The sequence below is a fragment of the Chiloscyllium plagiosum genome, unplaced genomic scaffold (genome assembly GCF_037043375.1).
Source record: "Chiloscyllium plagiosum isolate Xiang-an unplaced genomic scaffold, Cpla_swu_hap1 HiC_scaffold_10, whole genome shotgun sequence".
NCBI classification, from domain to species: domain Eukaryota; kingdom Metazoa; phylum Chordata; class Chondrichthyes; order Orectolobiformes; family Hemiscylliidae; genus Chiloscyllium; species Chiloscyllium plagiosum.
The window spans coordinates 80141484-80154584 of record NW_028270148.1 but is presented as its reverse complement, the minus strand read 5'-3'; the positions used below and the strand labels follow the sequence as shown (position 1 = coordinate 80154584).

The 13101-nt window shown below is 42.7% G+C and overlaps 1 protein-coding gene across 1 annotated transcript in view; it reads right to left on the bottom strand.

Moving 5' to 3' along the window:
* Positions 1-12135, bottom strand: part of LOC122553238 (glycoprotein hormones alpha chain-like) — a 40515-nt gene extending 28380 nt beyond the window's left edge. Inside the window, exons 1-2 of the mRNA XM_043696823.2 lie at positions 12097-12135; positions 1651-1762 (exon numbers count right to left, since the gene is read on the bottom strand). Coding sequence (XP_043552758.2) covers positions 1651-1762; positions 12097-12099 — 115 coding nt within the window. The 5' untranslated portion in view covers positions 12100-12135. The remainder of the gene's footprint in view (positions 1-1650; positions 1763-12096) is intronic.
* Between the last annotated feature and the right edge of the window lie 966 nt (positions 12136-13101).

Here is a 13101-nt window from a genome sequence, read left to right as displayed (position 1 = left end):
ATCCCAGGTTGCTGAGGGAACCGAGAGAAGAAATAGCTGGCGCTTTACCCGATATCTTTGCAGCATCCTTAAAATTGGCAGAATTCCCAGAGGGATGGAGAATTGCTAAAGTTATCCTCTTTTTAAGAAGGTAGCAGGGATAATCCAGGTAATTACACACTCGTGAGCCTGATATCAGTGGTAGAAGAAGACTGGAGAAGATACTAAGAGATAGGATATATACCTATTTGGAAAAAAATGGGTTTATCAGTGATAGACAGCATGGTTTTGTGCAGGGAAGGCCATGGTGTATAAAACTAATAGAATTATTTGAAGAGGTGACAAAGTTGCTTGATGAGGGAAGGGATGTAGATGTCATATACATGGACTTTAGTAGGTATTTGATAAGGTTCCTCATGGTAGGCTGATAAAGAAAGGTAAGTCGCATAGGGTCCTGGTTGTTCTAGCTAGTTGGATAGAGAACTGGTTGGGCAACAGGAAACAGAGAGCAGTAGTGGAAGGGAGCTTCTTAAAATGGAGACCTGTGACTAGTGGTGTACCACAAGGATTAGTGCTGGGACCACTGTTGTTTGTGATATACATAAATGATCTGAAGGAAGGTGTAGGTTGCCTCATTAGCAAGTTTGCAGATGACACTATGGTTGCTGGAGTAGCAGGTAGTGAAGGGAACAGTCAGAGAATACAGAAAAATATAGATAGATTGGAGAGTTGGGCAGAGAAATGGCAGATGGAGTTCAATCCGGACAAATAAAAGGTGATGCATTTTGAAAGATGTAATTCCAGAGTGAACTATACAGTAAATTGAAAAGTCCTGGGGAAAATTGATGTACAGAGATATCCAGGTGTTCAGGTCCATTGTTCCCTGTAGGTGGCAATGCAGGTCAGTCGAGTGGTCAAGAAGGTATACAGCATGCTTTCCTTCAATGGACAGGGTATTGAGTACAAGAGTTGGCAGTTCAAGTTAGAGTTGTATAAGACTTTGGTTCGGCCACATTTGGAATACTGTGTACAGTTCTGTTCGCCACATTACCAATACAATGTGGATGTTTTGGAGACAGTGCAGAGGAGGTTCACCAGGATGTTGCCTGGAGGGTGCTAGCTATGAGGAGAGGTTGAGTAGATTAGGATTATTTTCATTGGAAATAGGAAATTGAGGGGGGACCTGATTGAGGCCTACAAAATCAAGAGAGGTGTAGACAGGGTGGATAGCAAGAAGATTTTTCCCAGAACGGAGGACTCAATTACAAGGGATCATGAGTTCAAAGTGAGAGGGGAGAAGTTTAGGGGAGATATACATGGAACGTTCTTCATGCAGAGGGCAGTGGGTGCCTGGAATGTGTTGCTAGCAGAGGTAGTAGGGGCGGGAATGATAGCGTCATTAAAGATGTATCCAAACAGATACATGAATGGGCAGGGAGCAAAGCGATACAGATCCTCAGAAAATAGGCGGCAGGTTAAGATAGAGGATCTGGATCGGCTCAGGCTTGGAGGGCCGAAGGGCCTGTTCCTGTCCTGTAAGGTTCTTTGTTCTTTGTTATTTACAGCAAGTCTATCTAAGCTAAATCTAAAATAACCCAAACTGCATCATATCATTTCTTCAAGAGTGAGTTAATCTCAATCACATGCTAATCATGCCAGCGCAATATTCACCTGGTATTGCAGCCTCCACTTCAGGGAAAGATCGCACACCCTGCTCTACCACGAATAGAACAACCAAAGCCAGTCCTCCACACTTCATGTAACGAGCCATCCTGCACACAGGCTAAGAAAAAACATCAACCATTAAGCATGGTTACTACTATTGTTACATTTCAAATCAATTTAACATATACTGAGACCATTGCCTTTGCCACAACCCTTCCTTCCCCTTGACCAGCAGGATCCCACTGCTATAACCCTGAACACATAATTTGCTTTAGTTTAGCAACAGCAAACCAAAAGATTCAGACTTCAAGTTCTCAACTCAAAGAAAGGAGAGCCTGTACCAGACACTCACCAACCTCTGTGTGAAAAGATTGCCCCTCTGGACACTTTTGTATCTCTACCTCCAAAGGGAGAAATTCTCAATCTGGAGAGATTGAGATAATAGGAGACCACAGACCTCTACTGTGTTCCTCTTGTGATGTAAGAAATAAGGGATGCATCCAGTGTCCATGACAATCATGTGTGCAAGAAGTGAGTCCAACTACAGCTAATGGATAACAGCTTTTTGAAGCTGGAGCTATGGATAGAGACATTGTGCAATATCTGTGATGCTGAGAATGTCATAGGCAGCATGCTTAGTGAGGTAGCCACACTACTAGTGAGGACTGCAAAGGCAGAAAGGGAATGTGTGACCATCAGACAAAGTCACGTGTTGAGGAAGAAAGTGTAGGAATCTCTGTGGTCATCCACCCAACCTCCTCCTTCTCAAACAGGTAGTGGCTTCAATACATAGGGAGGGACGGCCTCTCAGAGGAAAGTCACATTAGCCATGGGTGATGGCACCATAGGTGGCTCTGCTGCAGGAAGGGATGGAAAATGAGTGGCTATAATGGTAGGGGATTCAGTAGTAAGGTATACAGATAGGTTCTTCTGTGGTTGCAGATGTGAAATCAGGATGATATGTTGCCTCCCTAGTGCCAGCACCAAGGATATCACCGAGAGGCTGCAGGACATTCTGTAGCAGGAGGTTGAGCAGCCAGTGGGTGTGGTACACAAAGGTACCAACAACATGGTAAGAAAAGGGATAAGGATCTGAAAGCTGAAGGTAGGAAGTTGGGAGATAAATTAAAATGCAGGACTTCAAATGTAGTAACCTCAGGATTACTCCAGTACTAGCAAGAGCAGGAATAAGATCAGTGAATGCATGGCTGAAGAAACGGTGTACCAGGAATGGGTTTAGATTCTTGAGGCTTTGGGACTTTCTAGGGAAGGTAGCACATGTACAAGCTTGACAGATTGCACTTGGGCAGAAATGGGATAAATAGCTTTGTGGGGGCTTTCGCTAATTTGGTAGGTAAAGTTTCAAACTACCATGGCAGGGGTATGGGAACCAAAATGGAGGCTTAGCTGATCAGGAAACAGGTGGTAGAATATTTGTTAGTGATATATCTGCAACTTGGAAAGACAAATTATTAAAAAGTGTCCAGCAAAATAAATTAACCAGATTGAGCTCTTTATACTTCAATGCAAGCAGTATTACAAACTAAGCTGATGAACTGAGGGCACAGAAATAAATGGCAGCATGATACCACTGCTATAATGGAAACCTGGCTAAGGGAGAGGCAAAGTTAGTAACTCATTAACACCTTATTTAGGTTTTCAGACAGGATAGAGTGGGTGACAAAGACAAGATTAGCAGTATGGATCATCCAATGATTGTATTCATTGGAGTTTAGAAAATTAAGGGGAGATCTAATAGAAACTTACAAGATAATACATGGCTTGGAAAGGGTGGACGCTAAGAAATTGTTTCCGTTAGACGAGAAGACTAGGACCCGTGGACACAGCCTTAGAATTAGAGGGGGTAAATTCAGAACAGAAATGCGGAGACATTTCTTCAGCTAGAGAGTGGTGGGCCTGTGGAATTCATTGCCGCGGAGTGCAGTGGAGGCCGGGACGCTAAATGTCTTCAAGGCAGAGATTGATAAATTCTTGATGTCACAAGGAATTAAGGGCTACAGGGAGAATGCGGGTAAGTAGAGTTGAAATGCCCATCAGCCATGATTGAATGGCGGAGTGGACTCGATGGGCCGTATGGCCTTACTTCCACTCCTATGTCTTATGGTCTTATGGTCTTATTTACAATCGCGAAAGGATGATATACTTTATGGGTTAATTAAATGAGGTTTCATGGGTTGAGTTTAAGAATAAAAAAGGATCATTTACACTACTACACATATATTTCAGATACCCCATCACCACCAAATAGTGAGGGAGATAGCAGAATATGAATGTAGATAAATTTGAGCCTTTTGGATTGAGAGGACATTAATAAATAGCTTACAAGTATCCCACTATCATTTGGGTTTCTCAAACAATATAAGTGACATTGAGTGTGAACTATTCATGTACTGTGTCCAGGAAAAAGATGTTTAAACTATCTTACGAGCCTAATGAGAGGAGACACAATTCTGCATTTAGTTTTAGAAAATGTGGATGGGCAAGTGGGTAAATTAATAGCAGATGACCATATCAGGGATAGGGACCTCAATTTGGTTAGTCTTATGGAAAAGGACAACAATCAGGATTAAAAGCTTTTAATTAGGGAATGTCATTTTTTTCTTTATAAAGCTGAACTGACTGAAGTGGACTGGACAGGACTGCTAAAGGATACATCAATGGTATACCAGTGGAAGGCACAAAAGTGAGATCCTTGGGACACAAAGCAGACAAAATCCTTGAAAAATAAGAATGGCACTGACAAATATGGACTTCCATGGCTGTCTAGAAAAATACAGGGAAAAATTAAACAGTAAGAGAGCTTATAATACTCTCAAAACTCAATACTGCAGTAAAGAAAGTATAAGAATCAAGAAAAAACAAAATGAAAGGAAATGCTAAAATATTAGCAAGCAAAATGAAAGAAAACCCAACAATGTTTTAGCAATTTACCAAGAGCAAAAACATAGCTAAGGGAAAATGTGGGACCTGTCAGATGAAGAAGGGAACATCTTGAAGATCCAGAGGATATGGGAAAAATATTTAAATTTTTTTTTGTCCTCGTAATCAGGAATCGGATGTTGTGGATATTTAAACCAAGACAGGCAGTGTGAAATGTTGGACAAAACATGAGAAAGGAAGTGTTAGGAGTTGGAATTCCTTGAAAATAGATGTCCGCAGGACAGGATGGATTGTTTCCCTAGGATTAGAACGTAGACTATAGTACAGCATAGTACAGCATAGGGCCCTTCGATCCTCGATGTTGTGCCGAACATGGTGCTAAATTAGACTAATCTCTCTGCCTACCCTTGGTCCATACTTCTCCATTCCTTGCATATTCATGTGCTTATCTAAAGATCTCTTAAATGCCCGTATCATATCTGCATCCACCACCACCAGTGGTAGTCCGTTCCACACTCAGACCACAGTAAAACAATTTGCCCCTCATGTCTCCTTTGAACTTTCCTCCTTAAATGCATGCCCCCTTGTTTTAGACATTTCAGCTCTGGGGAAAAGAGTTGTACCGTCAACCCTATCTATACACCTCATCATTTTAAAGATGTCTATCAAGTCTCCCCTCAGCCTCTGGCACTCCAGAGAAAACAACCTGAATTTTTCTAGCCTCTCCTTGTAGTTCATACACTCTAATTCAGGCAACATCCTGAGAAACCTCTTCTGCACCATCTCCAAAGCCTCCACATCCTTCCTGTAATGTGGTGACCAGAATTAAATGCAAAACTCTAAGTGGGGCCTAGCAAAAGTTTTGTAAAGCTGCAACATGACATCCTGACTCTTGTACTCAATTCCCTGACCAATAAAGGCAAGCATGTCTTATGCCTTCTTCACCACTCTACCTACTTGTGTAACCACTTTCAGAGAGCTATGGACTTGAACTACAAGATCCTTCTGTACATTGTTCAGGATTCTGCCATTAACTGTATAGTTTTTCTTAACATTTGATCTCCATATGTGCAGCATCTCACACGCACATGGATTAAACTCCATCTGCAATTTCTCCGACCATATCTGCAGCTAAAAGTATATCCCACTGTGTCCTTTGACAACCTTTTATACTAGCCCCAACTCCATCGATCATTGTATCATCTCCAAATTATGAACCCATCCATCCAAATTTTCATCGAAGTCATTTATATACATCAGAAACAGCAGAGGGCCCAGTATCGATCACTGTAGAACACTACTAGCTATGGACCTCCAGCTTGAAAATCAATCTTCCACCTCTGCCCTCCACCTTCTATGGGCAAGCCAATTCTTAATCCATGCGGCCAGGTCACCGTGGATCCCATGCATCTTAATCTTCTGGATGAGCCTACCATAACAGACCTTGTCGAAAGCCTTACTAAAGTCCATGTAGACAATATCCACTGTTCTACTCTTGTCCATCACCTTCGTTACCACCTTGAAAAATTCAATCAAGTACATAAGACATGATCTGCTCTGCATAAAGCCATGTTTTCCAATTGCACGTAAATCCTATCCCTAACAATTCTCTCCAGTAGCTTCCCAACCACTGAGTGAGGCTCTCAGGTCTATAGTGTCTGGTATTATCCCTATGACCCTTTTTGAACAGAGGAATAAGATTGGCTACTCGCCAATCTTCCTGGATCTCTCCAGGGGCTAATGAGAATACAAAGATTTTGGTCAAGGCCCCAGCAATTTCCTCTCTTGCCTCTCTCAATAACTTGGGGTAGATATCATCAGGCCCTCGAGACTTATCCACCTTAATACGCTTCAAGAGACACCACTTTTTTCTTGATCTCAAAATGCCTTAACAAATTAGCATGCTCCACAAAAATTGCACAATACTCTATATCCTTCTCCTGGGTGAATACCAATGCAAGCTACTTGTTTAAGATTTCACCCTCATCCTCTGTGTCCAAGCATCATTTCCCTCCTTTGCCCTTGAGTGGTCCTGCCTTCTCCCTAATTATTGTCTTGTTTTAATACATATCTTGCAGAGACATCAGCCATGACAGGGTTGTGTGGTGTTGTCCTGAAAGCCAGGCAGTTTGCTACAAGCAATGATCTACTTGCCAAGGTAATTTCATGGCTCCATCTTGCTCTCTTAATTCCCTGCTTGTGTTCTTTCCTGCTTTCTTTATATTCCTCATAGGTCCTGTTCAATTTTAGTTTCTGAAACTTTACATATGCCTCTTATTTCCTTTTGACTAAATGTATTATCCAAGGGTCCCTCACCTTGCCCTTCGCCTTACTGGAACATACCGGTTCTGAACTCTCATCACCAAGCCTTTAAACAATACCAACATGTCAAATGTGGACTTGCCTGTTAACAGCTCCTCTCAGTTAGCTCCTGCCTAATACTGATGTAATTTGCCCTCCCCCAATTTAGTACCTTGACACAAAGTCCTGACTTATCCTTATTCATAGCTATCTTAAAACCTAAGGAGTTGTGATCACTTTCAAAAATGCTTCCTCACTGAAAGGTCATACAAAACCAGGTTATAGTCCAACAGGTTTATTTGGAAGCATGAGTTTCAGAGCACTGCTCCTTCATCAGGTGGTTGTGGAGTATATCGGATCATGAGGCACAGAATTTATAGCAAACGTTTACAGTGCGATGCAATTGAAATGATACATTGAAAAAGACATGGATTGTTTGTTTAATCTAAAAACTAAAAACATTGATCAGGACTTGGATCCAGTCCTTCAGAGTTCCCTACGCGCCCTCATCTCTTGCGTAGGCGACTTCTACTGCCTTCCGAAGATACACAAAGCCAACACACCAGGACGTCCCATTGTAGCAGACAATGGGAACCTGTGTGAGAATCTCTCTGGCTATGTCGAAGGCATCTTGAAACCCATGGTGCAGGAGATCCCCCAGCTTCTGTTGTGACACTACAGATTTCTTATAGAAACTCAACACCCACTAGCCAGTCGAACTGGGAACATTCCTCTTCACAATGGATGTTTCACACTCTACACCAGCATCCCCCATGATGACAGCCTCAGTACTCAACACCAACAATTGCCAATCTCTAAGCACCGTCCTACAACTCATCCATTTTTTCCTCGACCACAACGTCTTCACCTTTGATAACCAGTTCATCATCCAGATACACAGAACAGCCATGGGGACCAAATTTGCACCCCAGTCTGCCAACATTTTCATGCACAGGTTCGAACAAGGCTTCTTCTCTATGCAGGACCTGTACACCAGGTATATTGACGACATTTTCTTCCTCTGCACCCATGGCGAGGAGTCACTGAAACAACTACACAGTGGTATCAATGAGTTTCATCCCACCATCAAACTCACTCTTTGGTATCTGTCTCATTCTTGGACACATGCACTCCATCAAGATGGGCACCTCAAGCACATCACTCTACCGTGAATCCACGGATAACCTCACGAAGATACACTTCTTCAGCTTCCATCCCAAACATATTAAAAGAGCCATTCCCTACGGATAAGCCCTACGTATACAAGGATCTGTTCAGATGAGAAGGAACGTGATGAGCACTTGGAAGTACTCAAGAACGCCCTCATAAGAACAGGGCATGATCTCAACTCATCGACCGCCAGTCCCGACGTGCCACAGCGAGAAACTGTAATGACCTCCTCAGGAGACAGACACGAGCTGCAACTGACAAGGTACCTTTCGTTGTCCAGTACTTCCCAGGAGCTGAAATGCTACGTCATGTTCTTCACAGCCTGCAACACATTTTCGATGAGTATGCGCACAATGCCAGGTCCTTTCCCATGCCTCCACTTCTCACCTTTAAACAACTACCAAACCTCAAACAGATCATTGCTTGTAGCAAACTGCCCGGCTTTCAGGTCAACACCATACAACCCTGTCATGGCTGATGTCTCTGCAAGACATGTCAGAGTGTTGACATGAATACCACCATTACAAGTGGGGACACCACCCACAATGTACGCGGCATGTACTCATGTGACCCGGCCAACATTGTCTATCTCATAAGCTGCAGCCAAGGATGCCCTGAGGAATGGTACATTAGCGAGACCGAGCAGACCTTATAACAATGGATGAATGGACACCGTACATCAATCACCAGCCAGGTGTGTTCCCTCCTAGTTGGAGAACACTTCAGCAGTCCAGAACATTCGGCATCGGACCTTTGGGTGACTATCCTCCAAAGTGAACTTTGGGACAGGGAGAAATGCAAAGTGGCTGATAGCCAAGTTCGGTGCCCATGGGGATGGCCTCAGCCACAGACTCTCACACACATGCATGCAAGTGTGTACACACACACACTCTCACTCCTGCAGACACATGCACTCACACAGACCCTTTCTCATATACTCACATATACACACCCACACACCCACACCCTCTCATAGACTTATACCCCTTTACACTCACGCACATACACATACGCTCTCACAGACAATCACACCCTCTCCACACACACACACACATCCACATGCACGCATACACATATAAGTTTGTGGTGTGAATTTGCACTTGCAGAATTACATTTTATTTTGCTCAAAACCTGCATGAGTCCGTGTAAGATTCTGTAAATCCCTTTTTTAGAAATAGAATCAGTCTGAACATTGAGACACAGACAGACAGACTTTAACCATACACCGAGGTAAAAGCCCTTCCTGATGAAGGGCTTTTGCCCGAAACGTCGATTTCGCAGCTTGTTGGATGCTGCCTGAATTGCTGTGCTCTTCCAGCACCACTGATCCAGAATCCTTTAACCATACACCTTCAATGCATTATCTGAGCTGACATGGCACCTATTGTTAAAGTTCACTTGAGAATGTAACTTCAAAGAAATTCTGGGATTTACAAAAGAATTGAAACCAACAGGTCATTCTAAAAGATGAGAGATTTAACAAATAATCCAAGTCATTTTCAATATATAATTTCAGTACATCACATCATAAACTTCTGCTGTAAATTTTGTGTTTTATGATCTTATGCTCCACAACCACCTGATGAAGGAGCAGCATTGTGTAAGCTAGTGGTTCCAAATAAACCTGTTGGACTACAACCTGGTGTTTTTAACTTTGTATACCCCAGTCCAACACTGAAAGGTCAGTCACATGGCCAGGCACATTAGGCAGTACAAGATGGCCCCTCCTCTAGTTGGACTGTCCACATACTGTTTCAAGAAATCCTCTTGGATGCACTTAATAAATTTTGTCCTGTCCAAGCCTTTTGCTCTAAAGGAGGCCCAGTCAATATTGGGGAAATTAAAGTCACCAGCTAAGACAACTCTCTTTATTGCATCTTCCCATCATCTGCCTACATGCTTGCTCCTCAATGTCTCGATGGCTGTTAGAGAGCCTATAGTATGATCTTTTTCAAGTGATCGCACCCATCTAGTTTTTGAGCGCTACCCATGTTGCCTGAGTGAATGAGTTCTCCAGTACGTCCTCTCTGAGTTCAGATGTAATATTCTCCCTGATTAGTAATATAACTCCTCCATCTCTTTCTCTTTACCTCAACTAAAACAACAAAACTCTGGAACGTTGAGCAGCCAGTCATGTCCCTCTCTCAACCAAGCCCCTGTGATGGCCACAACATCATAGTCTCTTGTATTGATCCAGACTCTAAGCGCATCTACCTTACCTTTAATGCTCTTTGCGTTGAAGTAGCTTTGAGAAAATAGCAGATACTCTGAGGATTATTTTTCAATTCTTGTTAGATACAGGTGAGGTGTTAAAGGACTGGAGAAATACTGATGTGGTTCAATTGTTTAAAAATGAAATGCCAAAAAATTATAGGCCAGTTCAACTTTCTTTGGTGGGCAAGTTGTTGAAATCAATCCTGAAATCAGATACTGTCCTTTAGAGAGGCATGAACTAGTTAAGGATAGAATGACTTTCAGAAATAGTCATGCTTTATAAATGTGATCTTCCTTGTCACTACCTCAAATACCTGAATGAGGGTAGTGCAGTGGATGTTTGTCATGTGGACTTCTGTTGAAATTTGTTGAGGGGTTTGGACCTACACACTTTTGACTGAGGTAGAAGTGGTATTAACAATGTGATATTTTAAAATTAAATCAACTTACCAAGGACAAGATCTGGGGTGGCTCAGTGGTTAGTACTGCTGCCTCACAACATCAGGAACCTGGGTTTGATTTCATCCTTGGGCAAGCATCTATGTCAAGTTTGCACATTCTCACTGTGTTGTTTAGGTTTCCTCCGGGTGCTCCAGTTTCCTCCCACATTCCAAAGATGTGCAGGTTAAGTGGATTAGCCTTGCTAAATTGGACATCATGATCAGGGATGTTCAGGCTAGGTGTTTTAGCCATGGGGAATGTTGGGTTATATGGAAAGGGAAGGGGGCTGGGTCTGGGTGGGATACTCTTCAGAGGGTCAGCATGACTCAATGAGCTGAATGAGCTGCTTCCACACTTTCGGGATTCTATAATACTAAAGAAATAGAGTCATAGAGATGTATAGCATGGAAACAGACCCTTCAGTCCAATCCGTCCATGCCGACCAGATATCCTAACCCAATCTAGTCCCACCTGCCAGCACCCGGCCCATATCCCTCCAAACCCTTCCTATTCATATACCCATCCAAATGCTTCTTAAATGTTGCAATTGTACCAGCCTCCACCACTTCCTCTGGCTGTTCATTCCATACACGTACCACCAACCTGTGTGAAAAAGTTGCCCCTTAGGTCTCTTTTATATTTTTCCCCTCTCACCCTAAACCTATGCACTCTAGTTCTGGACTCCCTGACCTCAGGGAAAAGACTTTGTCTATTTACCCTATCCATGCCCCTCATGATTTTGTAAACCTCTATAAGGTCACCCTTCAGCCTCCGATACTCCAGGGAAAACCCCAGCCTCTTCAGCCTCTCCCTATAGCTCAAATCCTCCAACCCAGGCAACATCCTTGTAAATCCTTTCTGAACCCTTTCAAGTTACACACCATCTTTCCGATAGGAAGGAGAACAGAATTGCACGCAATATTCCAACAGTGACATAACCAATGTCCTGTACAGTCGCAACATGACCTCCCAACTCCTGTACTCAATACTCTGGCCAATAAAGGAAAGCATACCAAACGCCTTCTTTACTATTCTATCTACCTGTGACTCCACTTTCAAGAAGCTATGAACCTGCACTCCAAGGTCTCTTTGTTCAGCAACACTCCCTAGGACCTTACCATTAAGTGTATAAGTCCTGCTAAAATTTGCTTTCCCAAAATGCAGCAACTCACATTTATCTGAATTAAACTCCATCTGCCACTTCTCAGCCCATTGGCCCAACTGGTCAAGATTCTGTTATAATCTGAGGTAACCCTCTTCGCTGTCCACAACACCTCTAATTTTGGTGTCATCTGCAAATTTACTAACTGTACCTCTTATGCTCGCATCCAAATCATTTCTGTAAATGACAAAAAGTAGAGGTCCCAGCACCGATCCTTGTGGCACTCCAATAAACCATAAAATGAAATATCATGTGCAACTTACCATTGTTCTGTAAGTTGTTGGCAACCTGATGCAGCTGTTATGATGCTTTGCTGCTCTGTTTAGCTTTGCTGCTGTCCAGCTGGATCTTACTGTATTTATACCAACGGTGACTTGTTATATGTACCTGCACCTGATGCATTGGATTAAGCACAGGATAAACATCAGCTCGACTGACGCAATTAACCTCTCAGCCAAATCCTGCCCAAGAACAAATTTGGTGGATAAGCCATTTAACAATTGCTCAATTTCTCAAATTACCATACTTTAAGAGATTAAGGTATTTTAGGCTACCAGTAACTCCAGACGATTTCAGTCACTGTGACACTGAAAACGACCAGAGGATTATGATAAATCTGCATTCAGACATTATCAAATTTGTTAAAAACAACTTTTGAAATGACTAAAGTACAAACCTGAAAGTAATTATTAAACGGAGGATAACAACACTACCCACACTTCAAGGTGCAGGCTTGCCACCATCATTTTAAATGAATTGGTTCCATTAACAACCAGGCTGGTAGTGAGGGACGTCTATCAAAAGCAAGACATTTCCTCACAAGGTATTTTGATTCTTATGCTGACCCATATGCACTTAGCTTTTCCCTACATGAACCAAAACCATCATTGTACTCACCTACTCTGTGCTTTGGGGTTGCACAGTGGCTCAATGCTTGGCACTGCAGCCTCACAGAACCAGGGATTCGGGTTCAATTATAGTCATGAGTGACTTTGTGGAAGTTTGCATGTTTTCCCTGTGCTTCCATGGGTTTCTGCCAGGTGCTCTAGTTTCCTAAAATCATTTGCTGCACTCATATGCTGCAAGGGTATTTTTTATTCATTCAAAGGATGAGGAAGTCACTGGCTAGCCCATCCCTAATTAAGAGTCAGTTAAGAATCAAGCATATTGCTGTGAATATCGAGTAACAAGGCAATCTGCTTGTTCCAGGTATTATCCTAGTAAACTTTCCAACATTTCAACATCCCTGCAATATGACAGGGTAGCAC